At 41.5% G+C, this 18,160-nt stretch overlaps 3 protein-coding genes across 3 annotated transcripts in view; all 3 read left to right on the top strand.

The window, feature by feature from the left end:
* Positions 1–3,221, top strand: part of LOC134817921 (heat shock 70 kDa protein 4-like) — a 47,803-nt gene extending 44,582 nt beyond the window's left edge. The window contains exons 11-20 of the mRNA XM_063827288.1: positions 13–270; positions 450–578; positions 687–808; positions 925–1,032; positions 1,159–1,221; positions 1,346–1,522; positions 1,760–1,954; positions 2,072–2,221; positions 2,380–2,541; positions 2,683–3,221. Of these exons, the coding sequence (XP_063683358.1) occupies positions 13–270; positions 450–578; positions 687–808; positions 925–1,032; positions 1,159–1,221; positions 1,346–1,522; positions 1,760–1,954; positions 2,072–2,221; positions 2,380–2,541; positions 2,683–2,886 (1,568 nt within the window). The 3' untranslated portion in view covers positions 2,887–3,221. The remainder of the gene's footprint in view (positions 1–12; positions 271–449; positions 579–686; positions 809–924; positions 1,033–1,158; positions 1,222–1,345; positions 1,523–1,759; positions 1,955–2,071; positions 2,222–2,379; positions 2,542–2,682) is intronic.
* The window catches only part of LOC134817924 (protein SET-like), a 101,717-nt gene that overhangs the window by 5,511 nt on the left and 78,046 nt on the right, over positions 1–18,160 (top strand). The gene's annotated exons all lie outside the window — the stretch shown is intronic.
* On the top strand, positions 5,317–17,282 carry LOC134817922 (uncharacterized). The gene is made up of 14 exons (XM_063827289.1): positions 5,317–5,457; positions 5,935–6,068; positions 8,814–8,887; positions 10,544–10,667; positions 10,987–11,109; positions 11,265–11,376; positions 11,585–11,745; positions 11,888–12,252; positions 15,358–15,435; positions 15,603–15,808; positions 15,946–16,115; positions 16,258–16,473; positions 16,670–16,849; positions 16,982–17,282. The coding sequence occupies exons 1-14, from the start codon at positions 5,421–5,423 to the stop codon at positions 17,093–17,095; spliced, it is 2,094 nt and encodes a 697-aa protein (XP_063683359.1). The 5' UTR covers positions 5,317–5,420; the 3' UTR covers positions 17,096–17,282.

The raw sequence follows: 18,160 nt of genomic DNA, 5'->3' as shown, positions 1-18,160 counted from the left end.
TCTCTTCATCAGCATTTACAATCGAAGACATCGACTCTGTAGAAATTGTAGGAGGTTCCACTCGAATCCCCAAATGTAAGACAATTATCGAAGAAGTGCTGCACAAGACCTGTTCCACGACACTGAACGCGGACGATTCCACTGCACGTGGATGCGCGCTGCAGTGTGCTATCCTCTCTCCAGCTTTCAAAGTCAGGGATTTTGCTATCAACGACGTTGTTCAATCCGGAATTAAACTTGTCTGGTACAATCCTGACGGCTCTGTAGGAGGTTAGTCTTCATAATAACGCCATATTTCCTTGACCAAGTCGTTTTCATCACCTTAAATGATTTCTGTAGTTTGATAAAAATTAAATGATCTCGAAGAAACGTCGTATTCGTGTCTGACAACGACGAAACCCTCAAACAATATGTTTCGTTGTCATCTGACAGTTAATAATTATTTTCAGGTGACATGGAAGTGTTTAATAAGGGTCACGTGTTCCCATTCTCCAAAATGCTCACATTCTACAGGAAAGAAAACTTAATCCTTGAAGCGTCCTACTCAAACCCAATTCCTCATACACAAACTGTAATAGGTTGGTCGACTGTGTTATTGAGTTTCATGTTCAATTTTCAAACTTATCATTTTTTATTTATTTTGTATTCAGTTAATAAATACAAAATAACGTTATTTATCCTCACAGGACGATTTGAGGTTGGTCCAATAAAGCCAGCTGAGGACGGTTCCAGTACTAAAGTCAAAGTGAAGGTGAAGGTGGACATCCACAGTTTATTCACAGTCGAGTCTGCTCATACTGTTACGAAGGTTTGTTTACTGAATATATTCCGATATTACTGTAATACGTGTAAATTGGATGATAAATAATCAAGGAGTCTATTAAGATAAATTGTACCTATTTTCATTATATTTATTTTCAACAGATTCAAGTACCTGTTGAGGAAGAGAAAAAAGAGGAGAAGAAAGACGGCAAGAAAGCTGAAAAGAAAGAAGGGGATAATATGGAAACTGAGGATGGAGCAGAAAACGGGGTAAGTTCTTGAAAAAACCTTTTTGCTATTTAGAAACTACGAGCCCTTCCATTGGAATCTGTGAATGTGATCATTTGTTATTGTACGGATGATCTTTTGGGCCTAAAAATGCTCCAAATGGCTTAGGTGAAAGAAGAAAGCAACTCCAACGAAAATGGAGCTGACTTAAATGCAGAAAAGATCGAAAAGGTAGTTAAATTGCGCTAGCATTATATTTAAAACAACAAGTCAATGATATAGAGGATAACCTCAACAAATTTCAATGATTGGCAAATCAAAGGGAGCTCTGTGCTGACTTGTTTCTTCTTTTCAGAATGATTCAGAAGAGAAAATGAAAGAAGAGAACGGCGCGGATGAGATTATATCAGAGGAGAAGAAGAAGCCCAAGATGAAGACCAAGACGGTGCAGAATCCTCTCGAAGTGACCTCATCAAAAAAGGGTTTCACCTCTAAGGAGCTCCAAGCAGCCTGGGAACGAGAAAATGCTATGGTTAGTTATACATTATAGCGGTGTTACCACGAACGTTCGGAGCCGTTATCGAACACTTATTTTGACTGAAGCGCGCAGCTCTTTATCACCGTGTGACGAGCCGCTCATTCTCGTGTCTCTTTTTATATTGTGCACTGTTGGAGATATTTAGTCGGAGTGAATCGTTGCGAAACCATTTAATAACTAAACTGAATTTTCCATCTCTCGTATTACTCGTTAACATTTCACCCCCATCAGATCTCGACTGATAAGCTGATAAAAGACAGACTCATGGCTAAGAACACTGTAGAGGAGTACGTCTACGATATGAGAGACAAACTCTACTCACAGCTGGAAAAGTTCATTTCGGAGTCTGCCAAAGAAGTGTATTTGTCTGAGTTATCTAAAACTGAAAACTGGCTTTATGACGAGGGTGAAAACTGTCAAAAACAGGTAAAATTGTTAAAGTTTTGAAGAAAAATAATCAGTGTCGGATGGGCCCTGTAAAAATATTCTTCCATTAGATGTTTGAGGTTGGTTGCCACATCGTAAGTTTCATTCGTTTTTCAGGTGTATATTGACAAGTTAGCTGAATTAAAGAAAGTAGGGGACAGAATAATGACAAGATATAACGAAAGTGAGGGTAGGCAAGGAGCACTGAACAACCTTGGTTCCTGCCTCGTTCATGTTAGGAAGGTTCTGGATCTTATCGCTAATAAGGTTGGTAGTAGGATGAATAGACATGTTGAAATTTACGGTAATTTTACTCCCCATCACTAGTCAGTAGTCAAGTTCAAAATATTTTGAACAAGAATTTTCCTTTTGCATAACTTTGTTTAATTTTAGCCCAACTTTTACTAAAATTCTTTGCCCTATAGGACGTGAAATACGACCACTTGTCAGAGGAAGATGTCAAAACTCTGATTGAAAAAGACGCAGAGTTCCAACAAGTTTTCAATGATTTCTGTAACAAGGCAGCCAGTCAAAAACTCCATGAGGATGTTCAGATAACAGTAGCAGGGATCAACCAAAAACGAAAGGTGCAGTTTTTAGTTGTTTTATTGCTGGTTTCTGACTTACATTTTCTAGATACCTCAGTAACCAAACTTATTCTCATCGCCACATTCTATCCAACACATTATTATTATTCTCACATTTTATTCAACACAACAATCTTCCAGGAATTTGAAGACAAATGTTACCCAATCGTCAACAAGTCAAAGCCAAAGGTAGAGCCTCCTCCAGTGCCTGCCGAGGAGCCGAAAGAGGGAAAAGAGGCCGAGAAAGAAACTCCCATGGAGTCTGCAGAGTCGACTCAAGCTCCCGCTGATCCAGCAGCCGCTGATCCAGCAGCCGCAGATCCAACGTCCATGGAACTCGACTAGGACTTTTCTAGATTTCTATATTTGTTAAATGTTGTCTTGACGAAAACAGTACTTCAACTTAATATAAACCGAGTGTTGTCATCTATTTCAGCAGATTATTTTGCTTGTTTAATTTAAATTTCAATGCCAATGGCACGTTTATTTTTCTTTACTTTTCAAAATTTGATGGGACAAGACAAGATTGGCTGGCCAGCTTGTACTTTACATTTTGAGAAAGTATCTGAAGGAACGTTTCGTTTGAGTCAACTTATGATCTGAGAGTAACGAGAGCTATCATGTCTGAGCAGTCCCATGTGTTCTGTCAAATTAGAATAACAACTAATTTGTTTCATTAATTTAACGTTTTATTTGTGTATCGTGGAAGCGCAGGGAAATTTAATGTCCAAAGAGTTGTACTTAAAAACTGGGTGTGTTATGAATATCCATAACTGGTCTTCATTTACATCCTTAACTTGAAACACTCCTTAATTAAATGCAGGCATATTGTCGATACAGATTTAAAATTGATCTAGTTTTAAAGTTTCGACTTGCCCACGAATCACGTCTGAGACGCGCACTCCATGGATGAAAGTTGTCATACGTTGTATGACCCGCCGCGCACGAAGTGCGCGGCTCCCCCTGTATCGTCAGGACGAGTGAAACGACCGTGGGTTGCACTTGTCATACGTTGTATGACACGAAGTGCGCGGCTCCCCCTGTAGTGAAGCGACCGTGGGGGTCACCACGTGATACAAGGTTGCACAACGTGATACAAGATGAAAGGCGACCATGTAGTCCTAGTTTCGACCAAACTTTTAATCAGTCGTTTTCACCTGGTTATCACTAATCAAACATCCGGCCTTCCGTGATCTATTATTGTACTGTTGAATTCTATGTCTGTTCTAGATTAAAATGACTAAATCAGCTTGATTTTAATCTCGTTACTACCAGTCCTACGTTAGATCACGTACGTTTTTACGAATTCAGAATTCTACTATACACATCGAAACAACCCTCAAGTTTCAAAACTTCTAGCAACCACCAAGATCTCTCACTCTAAAACAATTAACTTTTGTACCGATAACATTCCTAGACATGGTAAAAGTAAGTGGAGGAGAACACGGTCAACAATGCGACATGAAGTGGTCCTAAGTGGATTATGTATCTAGTTAAGTTGGACGTTGGGGTGTATTTGGGCCAGCTGTATGGAGCCCGGGTACAGCACCAATACACCTTGGTAACATGTTAATGAGGTTACCTGGAGTCTGAGTAGGAGGTATAGTTCTCAGTTTCAAACTACTCCTGGTTACTATGCCCGTTATTGTTGCTCATGCTGTGGTACGTGTAATTATATCTCATTTGATCAGAATCTGAATAGTTTCGCCATTCTTACATCTTAGCACTAGCTCAATCGCATCTATATAGAATTTTTTTTGATATTGACTAGACTAAGAAGTAAGAGAGACTTACAAAAGGTAAGCAATTTCTGGAATGATGCTAAAAAATGGAGTGATCCATCTCTGCATGAAGCTTGATTCGAAGATTGTTTATCCATCTTCTACCATTTTACTGAAGCAAATATGCTACAGTGTGACATATATGACAAATATGCTACATGGTGAAATACACCATAAATATAATAATAATATATGCTGAGTGTAATTGATTAAACTTTGATTTACCCTGGTCCCAATCTATCCGGTCCTATTTCTAATTTTGAATCCGGTTTTCTTCTACTGCACAATTAAAATTTAATTAGGTTGTTGGTTGATCATCACCAAATTGGGTAGATTTTATAAGCTTTTCCTCCATTTCTCGGCCCAACCAAAAGTCGTCCGTGGTCATTCATGCCACAAGGAACTTGTCAAATCAATTCAATACTTCTTTGAAGTTGACCCTGTCAAGTCTTACTCTTAGGCTCACTTGCACTGTATGATTTTGTAATTATGATTACTGCAGCTGCTAAGTTTCAAATCTAATACCAGGATTAGTACCAAGTGCATGCAAATAGGATTGAGTTAGGACTAGAAGTCTAGGATTAGGATAGGGACCTTTGTACTTGTGACATGCCCCGTGATAAAGGCACTTGGTAGTGGGGCCCGGCTAGCTATTAGTATTGGTTACATTGTGCTGTGGCTGTAAGAAAGTGGTCGCATCCACAAAAATATATCATCCACTATAACACTATGTATAAGTATAATATGAATATCAACTAATACTATCAACTCAGAATTGAAATCTTTTGACTCAATTGCATTCCTAAAAGTAAAATGAACAATGAAGGGGTGTTTCATGCATGATTACATTTAGTACGCTCATGATCGCTCATCCGTCGAAATGTTATGGTTATTAAGCTGGTAACTATAGCAATATACTTTCCCTTGGTGATCGATGAATTCAAATTGTTCTGATTAGATTACATTTGAGGAGTTCAATAAAAATTTATTTCAGTAATTTGCCGCACAGCAAAGGAAACACAATTAATTCCGCGAGATCTGGACATGAGGTTGCGAAATTAATTGGTTACCAGGAAACCCAGAGCCAGCGAAGAGGTCATGCGGAGACATTTAGCTAAACTCGCAGGGGATTCTGGTTAGTTTAACGGTTTTATTATAACTTACAGTTCTTTCAGTTTAGTAGATTTTTGTCAGTTCCGCAGATGTAATGGGAAAATTTGACCCACCTACAGTGACAGTGTAGGTCCTAGTCCTACACTGTACACTGTTTTTACTTTTCAGTTGAACCGGGTATCCTTTTTAATGTTTTCAATTAAAATCAGCTGCATCTGGATTCTAGCTGAGATGATTGAAAATAAAACGATTACGGCCTCTGTATATTTGAGTATTAATTTTAAAATGTATTTTGCTGTTGATAGTTAGTGATACATGATTACATCTCCGCCCGGTTCGCTTTAACATTCAATGAATCAATTTTTAAGGCCAACTTGACAACACTTTACAATTTTTTATATCAACTGCTCGATTACCAAATTAAATGTAACTGGCCCGTACTTCGTACCTACTACCTAGTTGAACCAAACTGATAACACCTAGTTAACCAATTCCCTAGATCCCATAGCGAGAGGTACGGTTAAAACAGTAAGATGGGGCGGAGCTCAGGTTAAGACTCCCTCTGCACCAGCAAGGCAACAGAGGTCCGGATCTATTACATCTGTAACTAGCGATATTTTCACTGAGGCTGAGGTACGAATCCAATTTAGCGTTTTTACGGATATATTCATTTTTTGCGATTAATCTGCATTTACTAAAATTTGTTAATCAATATAACTTACAGTTACACTTACAGCTACTTATGATTTCATCAAAAAAACACCGCGAAGTCTTTGGTCTTGATAAGTTTTCTGTTTAAAGATCAAGATAAGAGTCATGATCTTTTCCGGTAGATTTTGATTTGGATTTGAATGCGGTGCCTGGCCTCAAATTCAATGGATTCCCTCTTCGGCTAACTTTGATTTTTAATCATGTGCTTAAAATTCCTGCTATTAAAGATGATAACGAATTGTAAAAGATGGTCCGAGTTACAGCAGGCTAGAAAGTTATGCTATATTCTCATCATTCAGTCATCCAGGCGTTCTACAAACTGTTATGATTAGCCGCCTCGTTAGCAACAACCTCCAGTGTCAATTATATGTTTCAAAGTTTCAAGAACCCCCTCCAGTGCTAGTTACTACTAGCTTAGAGAGGAGTTGAGGACTGAGGAGTAGGATCCTGCTGTCTTAACTCGTTTATCTGAGAAACGGGATCTCGTGCCGCAGAATCGGACCTTCTGTTTATCGATCGCAGGTAATTGAGTACTGTAATAAATATTCGTACCGATTGTTGGCTGAATTGTGCTATGAGATTGAGATATCTGATCTCTAAGTGGCATTTCTGCCATTTCAACCAGCCTCCGTTCCAGTCACTCTCCTGTCTTTTTTAATCTGTTCATTAATGAATAATATGATTCATCCTGATTGTTTTCTGTCGGGTAAAAGGCTATGCACGCCACGGTGATCTTAATCGATCTTTGCCGTATTCTTTTATCATTTATTCGATTTCGGTCGCTAGAAATTGATGAGGGCGCATGCCATAGGCATAACCTAAATATCGTACATGACTTAAGATTGTACTGAGTGTGGAGCGTATTACCTTGCAGTTAGTCTAACTGTATTACCGGGGGACCCAAAACATTAATTAATGTAAATTCAATGTATAGTCTACTCTAACAGTAACTCAACGGTACAGGCTGTTACTGGGATATGTTTTAAAATCGTCTCGTTAGATTTTTGCCTGTCACGTACACAACACGTAATAGTTCAGGCTCAGCCTGGTAATATTTTGTTAGTTTCTTACGAAATTGTTGCCAGCTGACTTATTGTTTCACAAATGTTGAGGTTGAGTGGTTCTGATCGATACATTGATCTTTTCTTTTAGAATTGTAAAATATTTGTCTTCAGATCGCGGTCGATCGAAGAGTTGGCTGAAATGTGATCGGTTAAAAGACAATTGAACAATGTCATATTTGGTTTCTTTTCTGAGTACGTCTAGGTTGGCTTTTAAGTAATTTTCGTAGTAGAAGATAAAATTCACAACTAGTATTGTTGAATCATCGTATTGTTGAATAATCGTACTTTTGACCGATTTTTAACCAACTTTTCAATCGACAAACGAAGACAACTTACGATACTTATTCTATAACTACCACAACCAAGCCGTTTTTATGCGGACATTCCTTTGTTAAACATACTTTTTCTTTGACTCCTAAAGATAAGGCTTGACAATTGACACTATTTAGTATTCAAAAGTTGATCTTAGCTATGCATCGTCACTAATTCCACTTAGTTGCCTTCAATCATTGAATTAAATGATTAAATTGATCGAAACTTTCCGCTCTTTCAATTTTTTGCAATGCTTTACGTTCAAATAATTACTTTTAGAATTGCTATGCTGAAAACATGCAAGAAGTATTCATTGAAAACCTCAATATTTACCATTTGTAGACAAAACATCATTTAATTGCAGTTGTAATTGTAGTACTTGTTGTAGTTGTATCTCAAAGTTCCAATACTACAAAAGCTTTAAACCACAAACATAAATTAAACTTCTCTGTGGCATTCCTAACTTGATAAGTATTGACCACTGAGCAGGACAAAAAGTTGTCACCGCAGCTTTGCAATGTGAGCAGTGACCAGTGAAGGAGTTGAACAGGAATTAAAGTGAAGAAGTGCCGTCAGCATCAAGTCACCAGTTACCTACAACAAGTTTCCAATAACAAGTTACCAATAACTAATACCATGCAGTGGAACAGAGTCCGGGACTCAATGTCCGTCCTCGCCAACAACACCTCCACAGCACCTCCCAACAACACCTCCACAGCATCTCCCGACCACCACAAACCAGGGGTTATTCCCCGGGCTTCCCGCTCTGATATCCGCACCAGATCCGGCTCTATGAGCGGGTTCAGAGCTCATGGAGCTGCGGGTACTCGCGGGTCTGTGGGGAGTTTCAGTGCTGCACACCACCGGGCTTCTATTGGGGGAGAGTACCGTGCATCTTCCGGCTCAATCAGCTCGGTTAAACGTGTTAATAGAGGACTGTCTGGGGTGTCCAGGACAAGTAGTGTGCTTAACAAGTCGGGTGATCTTAGAGAGGAGAGTGCGGATTTTATGGACGAGGATATGAAGCAACGGAGGGAGGATGATATAAAGAAACGGAAACAGAAGGTTATAAACCAAATGATATGAGTTAAGATGTTGATGTTTCAGGTCCAGATTCGGCTCTGTTATGTCCGGTCAATTTTGGAGGAAAACCGTGAAAAATGTTTATTGTGTAATCTTTTAATAGGGTGAAGATAATTATCGAGCGTGCCTTATCATCGGTGATTAATTCATTCAAAATTGTCATAACTATATCTCTTTTTAAATCAACAATACTTATTTTCAATTCCAGGCGAAAGATAGGTGGAAAAACGTTGGAAAGTGTATAATGATGGTCAGCAATGTAGCTTCGGAGTTTCAGAAACTGTAAGTTTATAAGTTTGTTTTAGCTTATTCACCAGTGAACTTTTAAATTGTTTTAAAACTAAGCTCATTGACAGGAAAAAAAAACAATTACCGATCATGATGAACAACAATTACTTGATCACTCGTGACTTAATCACGGTTGATAAGCTTTTAAACCTATTCATTGAGTCATAAGTTAACTATTAATAGCAATTTAATAATGTCAGATATAGAAGTTAAGCAATTGTTTTTTATTATATGCATCATGATCATTGATCAATCATAGAGGTAGATACAACATCTATCTCCTAAGATGCAATCATTCTTGTCATAGAACAGTGACGAATATGATTGATATAACGACATTATTGATTATAAACATTGTCATTAACAAAGAAGGGTACACATTGTTCTCTATTGGGTCTTACTGTGAGTCGGGTCAAATTACTCCTAATCTTAGATCTACTGGGCTCAGACTCTAATTTCGCTAATGATTTTAACAGAATTTAAAGTAATTTCACGATCTGTACAGCAGCTGGCTATTTATTATAGCTATTGCACATGCATAGCATTTGCATATTAAGATTATTATGTGAGAAACTATTTAAAAGTTGGGACTATCCACGTTTTCAGCACCTGTTTGGGAGTTTCGTAAAATTAGTTGCTATGTTTTGTAGCGAAGTTGTATAAAGTTGCGCACTTCAAACGTTGCATAATTATTTTGAGAAAAGCTGTGTGGTGACAATGATCGAACGTTTTTCGTGAGTGCGCCCGCGTCAACTTGAAGAATCAGTAGATTTTTAACCGCTTGCGGGTCGTTATTTTAGCTTTAGCTTCATGTAATCAGTCGGTTGTCTTTGGATAATAGTAATAGTAAATATATATACCAGAAATTTGGGCTGTAATCGATTTCGGTGTAAAAATTTGAGCAGATAAAGGACAGGTGTTGTTTCATGTCTGCAGGTGGTCCCCAATCATATGCTGCCACTCTATCCTAAATAAAGGTCATTTTGTTGAGTAATTTTTCTCCCGAACCATTTACTGGCCAGTAGATCAAAAGGCTTGAGAATTAGGTGGCTTTATTTTGATAGTTTGTTCGGCTGGTAAACACTTGCATGCTCAAACTCATCCGATTAATAATATGATCACTGACAACAGATTGTGTTTGAAGGAAATGGTTGCCTTTACTAAAGTTAGATTACTTTCATACATTTTGTGTTCACAAACGCGACTCGTCCCCCCCTTTGAAGATAATTAGTATTGTGCGTGTTATTGAATCTAGGTAAACTATAGGTAAAAATATAATATTAATCATAAGCTAAAATGTACTAATCTTTGTATTCTAAATGGGGAAAAAGAAGAAACATTGTCAGTCAGTCGAGAAAATTGTCAGTCAGGCTATATGGCAGCTTTGTAGATGTTGTGACTATGCTAGTAGTGGTCCCAGGCTTGCGACTGGAATTGCGGTGTTAAATCGATTTAATGGTATACTAACGATCCACCTCCCACTTGTTGTTTGGTACTTAGCATTAATAGTGTTAGCTGTAGCCATTTATAGCAAGAATCTTAAAACTAAAGGGGATGACAAGGAAAAGAGGAAGGAAAAAGAATAACGGAACAAACGAACAGTGTTTAGATATTATTAATTTCGCCACTACAAATAACACCACCCAACAGCGAAGTAACCCGTAAGGAGATAGAGAAGACACAGGATCAGATAAAAACATATCTTGAACACAAGTTTGAAGTTGATCGGAAGTTCATGTTCGACCCCTCAATCTTTAAGCGACCCAAACAGGAGGTTTGTACAACTCCTGGCTCTATTTTCTGGGTGTTTTGTTTTCTGTTGAGATAGTTGTTTGTGAGCTTTGACTGATGATTCTATATTTGCTGTCAGATGCTTCTGATGTGATTTTAGAAACCGATTTGAATTGAGTTTAAAGAACTGTTTATCAAGCATACTTTTTAGATTTTATAACATTCTGTCAAGTACGATACATTTATCTGAGTTAATTTTTTCATGGAGCCTGATAAGTTCATAATCATATTGGCGCAGAAACAATCTGCTTTTTAAACCACTATTTAGCTTATTGTATGTTCCAACTGATGTTTATCTTCAGATATTCTTCTCTCGAGATCTAGAAGAAGTGGGAAGGAACAGAAGGCTCAGAACCACAGCTCAGATCAGATCTCTCAGATTAACCCTACGAGAGTGCAACTCTTTTGGAGCCTACCCTGAATATGTAAATGCATTCTTCTTTATGTCTTAATCTTATACAGAACCAAATTATCGATTGATTTTGCAAACTCAGCATTAATTGTCCCGGGCCAATTATTTCGAACAAACCGTACAAATAAAGTTATATTCCCTGACAACATAATAATAATATGGCTGTAGGTACAGACGGAGTTGTGTAGGGTGGGACTGTTAGAGAGATATGGGAGAGGGAGAGTTTTACTGAGAGAGGGACATATACCGGGCAGAGTCTACTTCATCCTCTGTGGAACAGGTTTCATTAAGAGTAGATTTCTGATTTGGATACGATTACAGTTCAAGCTAGTCATTGGGCAATACAGTAGGGAAATTTACCTTAACATGACCAACACTGATAAGATGTGGTAATTACAGATAAGAATATTAAACTTTATCATTTTCTTTTTAAGTCTCATATTTCGTTGTATTGTTCGGTTCTTGTTTTAACAAGTTTTAACTCTCAGTGGTACTGACAAGGTTCAACAAAGAGCTAAAAGAGGAGGAAACTCAGCAGATTCTCAATAAAGGAGACATTTTCGGGGACTCTGAAGTTCTAGAACAGACGATGAGGACAGCAACTGTTACCACAGCTTTAGACGGCATGTTCTGGAGTGTGGATGGACAGGTGTGTAGATTAGGAATGATAGGAATTTAGAGGTCTGTTACTTTGTTACGATGTGACGTGCACTAACATCACATCATCTACAAATCTTCAATAGAATTCTTTATACTAATACCAATTTATGCTAAGACCAATTCCTTTTCAGGACTTCAAGAACTCGATGACCAGGAACCTGGAAGACATCTACAAAACACCCTGTCCTCTACACAACACCCACACCTGCAACTGTAACAAGTCACTCCGTCGAACTAGAACCAGGAACTCCTCCACCATCATAGAGGACGGAGTGAGCCATACTATCTCCACACGTGCTGACGGCGCGCCCTCTGCACGTGCAGCTAACACAACACGTCATGGCTCCATCTCCATCTCAGCGCGTGACATGGCTGCCACACCAAGAGGATCTCTCGCTGATATCTCCATGGCTCACAGAGGATCTCTTGGGTTGAACACAAGGAGTGCTTCTATGAGTGCTATGACAGCTAGATCAGCTATTCATTTGTTTCTAAGGTACATTATAGTTATGGAGTATGATATATTTTTATCCTCAAAATTTAAACAATGTTGAACATTTTCACATTGATAAGAACACGTGAAATCTTATATTTATCCTTTTAAGGGGGGGGGTGTCACGTCCGTCTATGTCCGCTTGTCTCATAGAATCCAAAAAGGACAGGACATAGGCGGACATAGGCGGACATAGACGGACATAGGCGGACATAGGCGGACATAGGCGGACATAGGCGGACATAGGCGGACATTAATGGACACCTAAATTGCTAAATAAAATGTTCAATTTTTGCTGTTATAGGGGGGATCATGTTTTTTGTCCGTTCGGTACCCTATATTTTCAAAACGGACAAAAAATAGAGCGGACAAAAACGGACAAAAATGGAAATAACATTTAGATGCTTCCTCCTCGGACTACTCTTCCTCCTCCTCCCCCTGGGTCTTCCTGATCTTCCTCAGTCCTCTTCCTCCTCCCCTCCTCAGTCCTCCTCCTCCTCGTCCTCAGTCCTCCTCATCAGTCCTCAACAGTCCTCCTCCTCCCCAGTCCTCCTCCTCCTCCTGAGTCCTCCTCCTGGGTCCTCCTCTTCATCCTCCTCCTCTTCCTCCTCAGTCCTCAGTCCTCCTCAGTGCTCCTCCTCATCCTTCTCCTCAGTCCTCCATCCTCCTCCTCAGTCCTCCCCCAGTCCCCCTCCTCCTCCTCCTATTCAGTCCTCCTCCTCCTCCTCCTCCTTCTCAGTCCTCCTCCTCCTCCTCTTCCCTCTCAGTCATCCTCCTCAGCCATCCTCCTCAGTCCTCCTCAGTCCTCCTCAGTCCTCCTCCTCCTGGGTCCTCCTCCTCCTCTTCATCCTCCTCCTCTTCCTCCTTGGTCCTCAGTCCTCCTCCTGATCCTCCTGGGTCCTCCTCCTTCTCATCAGTCCTCCTCCTCCCCAGTCCTCTCCCAGTCCCCCTCCTTCTCCTCCTCCTATTCAGTCCTCCTCCTCCTCCTCCTCAGTTCTCCTCAGTCCTCCTTCTCATTTCTCCTAAGGACAGGACATAGGCGGACATAGGCAGACATAGGCGGACATAGACGGACATAGGCGGACATAGACGGACATAGGCGGACATAGGCGGACATTAATGGACACCTAAATTGCTAAATAAAATGTTCAATTTTTGCTGTTATAGGGGGATCATGTTTTTTGTCCGTTCGGTACCCTATATTTTCAAAACGGACAAATAATAGAGCGGACAAAAACGGACAAAAATGGAAATAACATTTAGATGCTTCCTCCTCGGACTACTCTTCCTCCTCCTCCCCCTGGGTCTTCCTGATCTTCCTCAGTCCTCTTCCTCCTCCCTCCTCAGTCCTCCTCCTACTCCTCGTCCTCAGTCCTCCTCATCAGTCCTCAACAGTCCTCCTCCTCCCCAGTCCTCCTCCTCCTCCTGAGTCCTCCTCCTGGGTCCTCCTCCTGGGTCCTCCTCTTCATCCTCCTCCTCTTCCTCCTCAGTCCTCAGTCCTCCTCAGTCCTCCTCCTCATCCTTCTCCTCAGTCCTACATCCTCCTCCTCAGTCCTCCCCCAGTCCCCCTCCTCCTCCTCCTATTCAGTCCTCCTCCTCCTCCTCCTCCTTCTCAGTCCTCCTCCTCCTCCTCTTCCCTCTCAGTCATCCTCCTCAGCCATCCTCCTCAGTCCTCCTCAGTCCTCCTCCTCCTGGGTCCTCCTCCTCCTCTTCATCCTCCTCCTCTTCCTCCTCGGTCCTCAGTCCTCCTCCTTCTCCTCCTATTCAGTCCTCCTCCTCCTCCTCCTCAGTTCTCCTCAGTCCTCCTTCTCATTTCTCCTAAGTCCTCCTCCTGAGTCCTCCTCCTGAGTCCTCCTCCTCTTCCTTCTGAGTCCTCCTCCTGAGTCCTCCTCCTCCTCTCTCTCAGTCATCCTCCTCAGTCATCCTCCTCAGCCATCCTCCCCAGCCATCCTCCTCAGCCATCCTCCTCAGTACTCCTCAGTCCTCCTCCTTCTCAGTCATCCTCAGTCCTCCTCCTCAGTCCTCCTCCTCCTCCTGGGTCCTCCTCCTCCTCCTCCTCCTGGGTCCTCCTGGGTCTTCCTGATCCTCCCCAGTCCTCTTCTCCTCCCCTCCTCAGTCCTCCTCCTACTCTTCCTCCTCGTCCTCAGTCCTCCTCATCAGTCCTCAACAGTTCTCCTCCTCCCCAGTCGTCCTCCTCCTCCTGGGGCCTTTTCCTGGGTCCTCCTCCTGGGTCTTCCTCCTCCTGGGTCCTCCTCCTCCTGGGTCCTCCTTCTCCTCCTCAGTCCTCTTCTTCCTCTTCCTCCTCCTCCCTCTCAGTCATCCTCCTCAGCCATCCTCCTCAGTCCTCCTCCTTCTCAGTCCTCCTCCTGAGTCCTCCTCCTCCTCAGTCATCCTCCTCAGTTCTCCTCCTCCTCCTCCTAGGTCCTCCTTCTGGGTCCTCCTCCTCCTCCTCCTCCTGGGTCTTCCTGATCCTTCTCCTCCCTCTCAGTCATCCTCCTCAGTCATCCTCCTCAGTCATCCTCCTCAGCCATCCTCCTCAGCCATCCTTCTCAGCCATCCTCCTCAGTACTCTTCAGTACTCTTCAGTACTCTTCAGTCCTCAAAATGTTTGTCTGCTAATGTCCACCAATGTCCACCAATGTCCATCCAAGTCCGCCAATGTCCGTCCGGGTCCGCCAATGTCCGTCCGAGTCCGCCAATGTCCGTCCGAGTCCGCCAATGTCCGTCCAAGTCCGCCAATGTCCGTCCGTGTCCGCCAATGTCCCAAAAAACACGTCCGTTGTCTTATAGAATCCAAAAAGGACAGGACATAGGCGGACATAGACGGACATGACACCCCCCCCCCCCCCCCCCCCCCCCCCCCCCCCCCTTTTAATGTTATTAAAGATTGAGTTTTACTTTAACTTTACGTTTCCGGGCGACTTTTAAAAAGAGTTTTGTTTAAGAATTGGTAAGTATACTTAAGTGGGTATGGTTAGTACTAATATGTTCAGCATGTTGTAAAGGAGTTGTAAAAAGACAAATAAACGGAGAGCCTACTGGTTAGTGGGATGGTTCCAGTATGTTTTTTATTTTCAAATAATCTTAACTTAAAAGCCATAATTTCAGCTCTCTAAAATGGTTTGAGGACGTCCCTACAGTCAAATTCCTTGAAGATCCGAAAGCAGCTACTTTAGTGTACTTCAGGTAAACTGCACAGTTGATCCCCAAAAATGTGAATACGGCTCGATCGAGTTGTAAAAACAGCGAGTCTATAATTCCCTTTTCAAGCTGAACAGAAGAACTGCCCTCTCCCAAAATGTCAATAAGCCTGCAGAACATCACAACAACTCCTAAACCCACAAACTACCCAGGAACAACAAGTGTATAGTACAGAGCAGCTCCAACAACGATCTCCTCTGTTTTGTACGTGGTGGCAAGTGTGACGTCATAACACGCATTACCATAGAAACGAACGTGAGACCACCCTCAGCGGTGTCCTGTTTTAACACTGGCATGAAATATCACGATCAGAAACCAAGGAGGATACGACCCGTTACCGGCATTATTCGTAACAGAGGTAATGTTTAGTCGAACAAATTGATCTGATCGGGCGATTTGCAGTGGGCACTGAAGCTATTGATAGTGTGTAATTGGAATATGCATAAAGTTTGGGAGATTTTCAACTGTAATCTGTAACTTTCCTAACCTTTTCAGAAGACAGAATATCGATCATATCCCGACCAATATCCGCACCCTGCAGAACCACAGCCCCCTCCACACCAAAACTATTTACTCCCTGCAAGATAGAGATAGACTCTAGCTGTCTGGACGATATCACAGAAGGTGTGGATATAGGAACCTCAAATCAGTGTTCCTCAAAACAGGTGAGAATTATTGGGGAATGATATTGCTTAGTGTGGTAGAAGTGAAAAGCTCCGAAATTTGAAGTGATCGAGGAGAATTATTGAAATTCTTCGGAAAATTCTTCGGAAAATTACCTCAAATTTGATGACATTTCTTAACTAGGGATCAAACAAGAAGCCTAGACCAGGAACTGGGGTGTCAGAAAGCAAGAGAAGGTTACACAGCGCTAAAAGCACGTGCAGCGCTAAAAGTGTTAGTGCTAATAGTGCTAAGAGCACATACGGTGGTAAGAGCACGTGTACTAAATCTAGACCCGGGACTGGGTCCACAGTTACTCGGGACAGGTACTCAACCAAGACTGCTCCTCCTTTAAGACAGGTAATAGCAACTATCTCTCTGCCACCCACATTCCACAAGCTCTTAAACCAAACTCTGAATTTGATGGTACAATTTTCTAAACTGTGATCAGAAACCCATCTTTATTGCACTACATCAGGCAAATATTTGACTATTATATACATATTATAGGCTATTATACTGTTGTGTGATTGGTAAAAACAGCTCACAACATCAGGAGTTTCTAAAGGTGTGCACACTAGAAGAGGGTGATGTGTATGGAATGACCTCCCTATTTGTGATAGATGGTGAGCTGGAGACTAGTCTGGTTAGCAGAGGGTGCGAGTGTGTTATCGTCAAGAAGGATACTTTCCAGCTCCTGCTCAACAAGTCCTGCAAGGATAATATCAGGGAGAAGGTAAGATCATGTTGTAGAGTATTTGCAGATAAATGCATGAAGTGGAGAGTCATGGAACAAAGATGATCATGATGCTTTTTTGACTGATTTCACAGCAGAATATTCCTGAGTTTTAACCAACAACAATTACAGATCCTGTTTTACCCATCATACTCTGAGATGAAGAAGAAGTTGCTCAATCTCTACTCTTGGTCAACTTATAAAGATAACTTGCGGATAAAATCTGGGAGACATAAACCAGGATGAGCAGAGACACGGGCAGCCTCTTCGGTAGCACCTCCGGCGCAACTGACAACCTCATCAGATTGTTCAAATTTTGAACGACTCTTTTTGTAAAGATATTGTGTATTATAAGTCTGCAATGAAGATTGATTCGGGAAAATTGGACTCAATATTTTGATTGTAAATTATAACTTCTTTTATCATATTTTACAAAAATGCGTTCATTTAAATTTTCGCTCTATCATCTTATCATAGTGTAATAAAATCTGACATAAATATAAAAAAGTTGAAGTTGAAGTTGAAAAGTTTGATGATGTCTTATAATAACACTAGGGTTAAAGTCCCTACCACTGATTTAGATGTCGGAGGGGACCGGATTGATGACTCTCTCACCCTAAAACTCCCTAGGAGAGGGGTGACAGATGATATGCCGGCTCCTTCACCCGGCACAAAAAATAACATAAAACAACAAAAAAAGGATGGGGATGCATTGGTTTCTTGTAGTGAGGTAGCTCTAGTAGGGACATTTAATGTCCGAACTGCTAGAGAAGGTTACAAGCGCCTTGAACTCGTGACTCAGTTTCTGGAGAGTGGCATGGAGATCCTTGGGATCCAAGAACATAGGATTGTCCACCAGGAGCCGATCAAGATCGAAAAGTTCAAGGAGGGGGTTAGCTTGGTAACTGTTTCAGCATGGAGGAATGGAGCAGGAGCAGCCACCGGTGGAGTGGGCTTTCTGCTGACTAGAAGAGCATACAGCGCAATCAGCCTCATTAAACCCTATGGCTCAAGGGTGCTGACTATCTCTTTCAACGGAAATCCCAGACTCACAACTATAACTGCCTATAGTCCTACCGAGGCAGCACTAGTTGAAGAAGCGGAGGATTTCCATAACACCCTTAGACAGGCTATGAATGATGTTCCAGCGCACCACCTGCTGATCACAGAGGGAGATATGAACGCCCGGCTTGGAAAGGAGAGTGAAGAAGATTCCCGTTGGTACTTTCATACTCGTACCAATCGGAATGGAGAGCTACTGAGAGACACTGCCCTGGAGTGCGATATGGAAATTACCAATATCCGCTTCAG

This window comes from Bolinopsis microptera, chromosome 7 (assembly GCF_026151205.1).
Source record: "Bolinopsis microptera isolate Bmic1 chromosome 7, MBARI_Bmic_1.0, whole genome shotgun sequence".
Classification (NCBI taxonomy): domain Eukaryota; kingdom Metazoa; phylum Ctenophora; class Tentaculata; order Lobata; family Bolinopsidae; genus Bolinopsis; species Bolinopsis microptera.
This window is presented reverse-complemented; position numbering and strand designations above follow the sequence as displayed.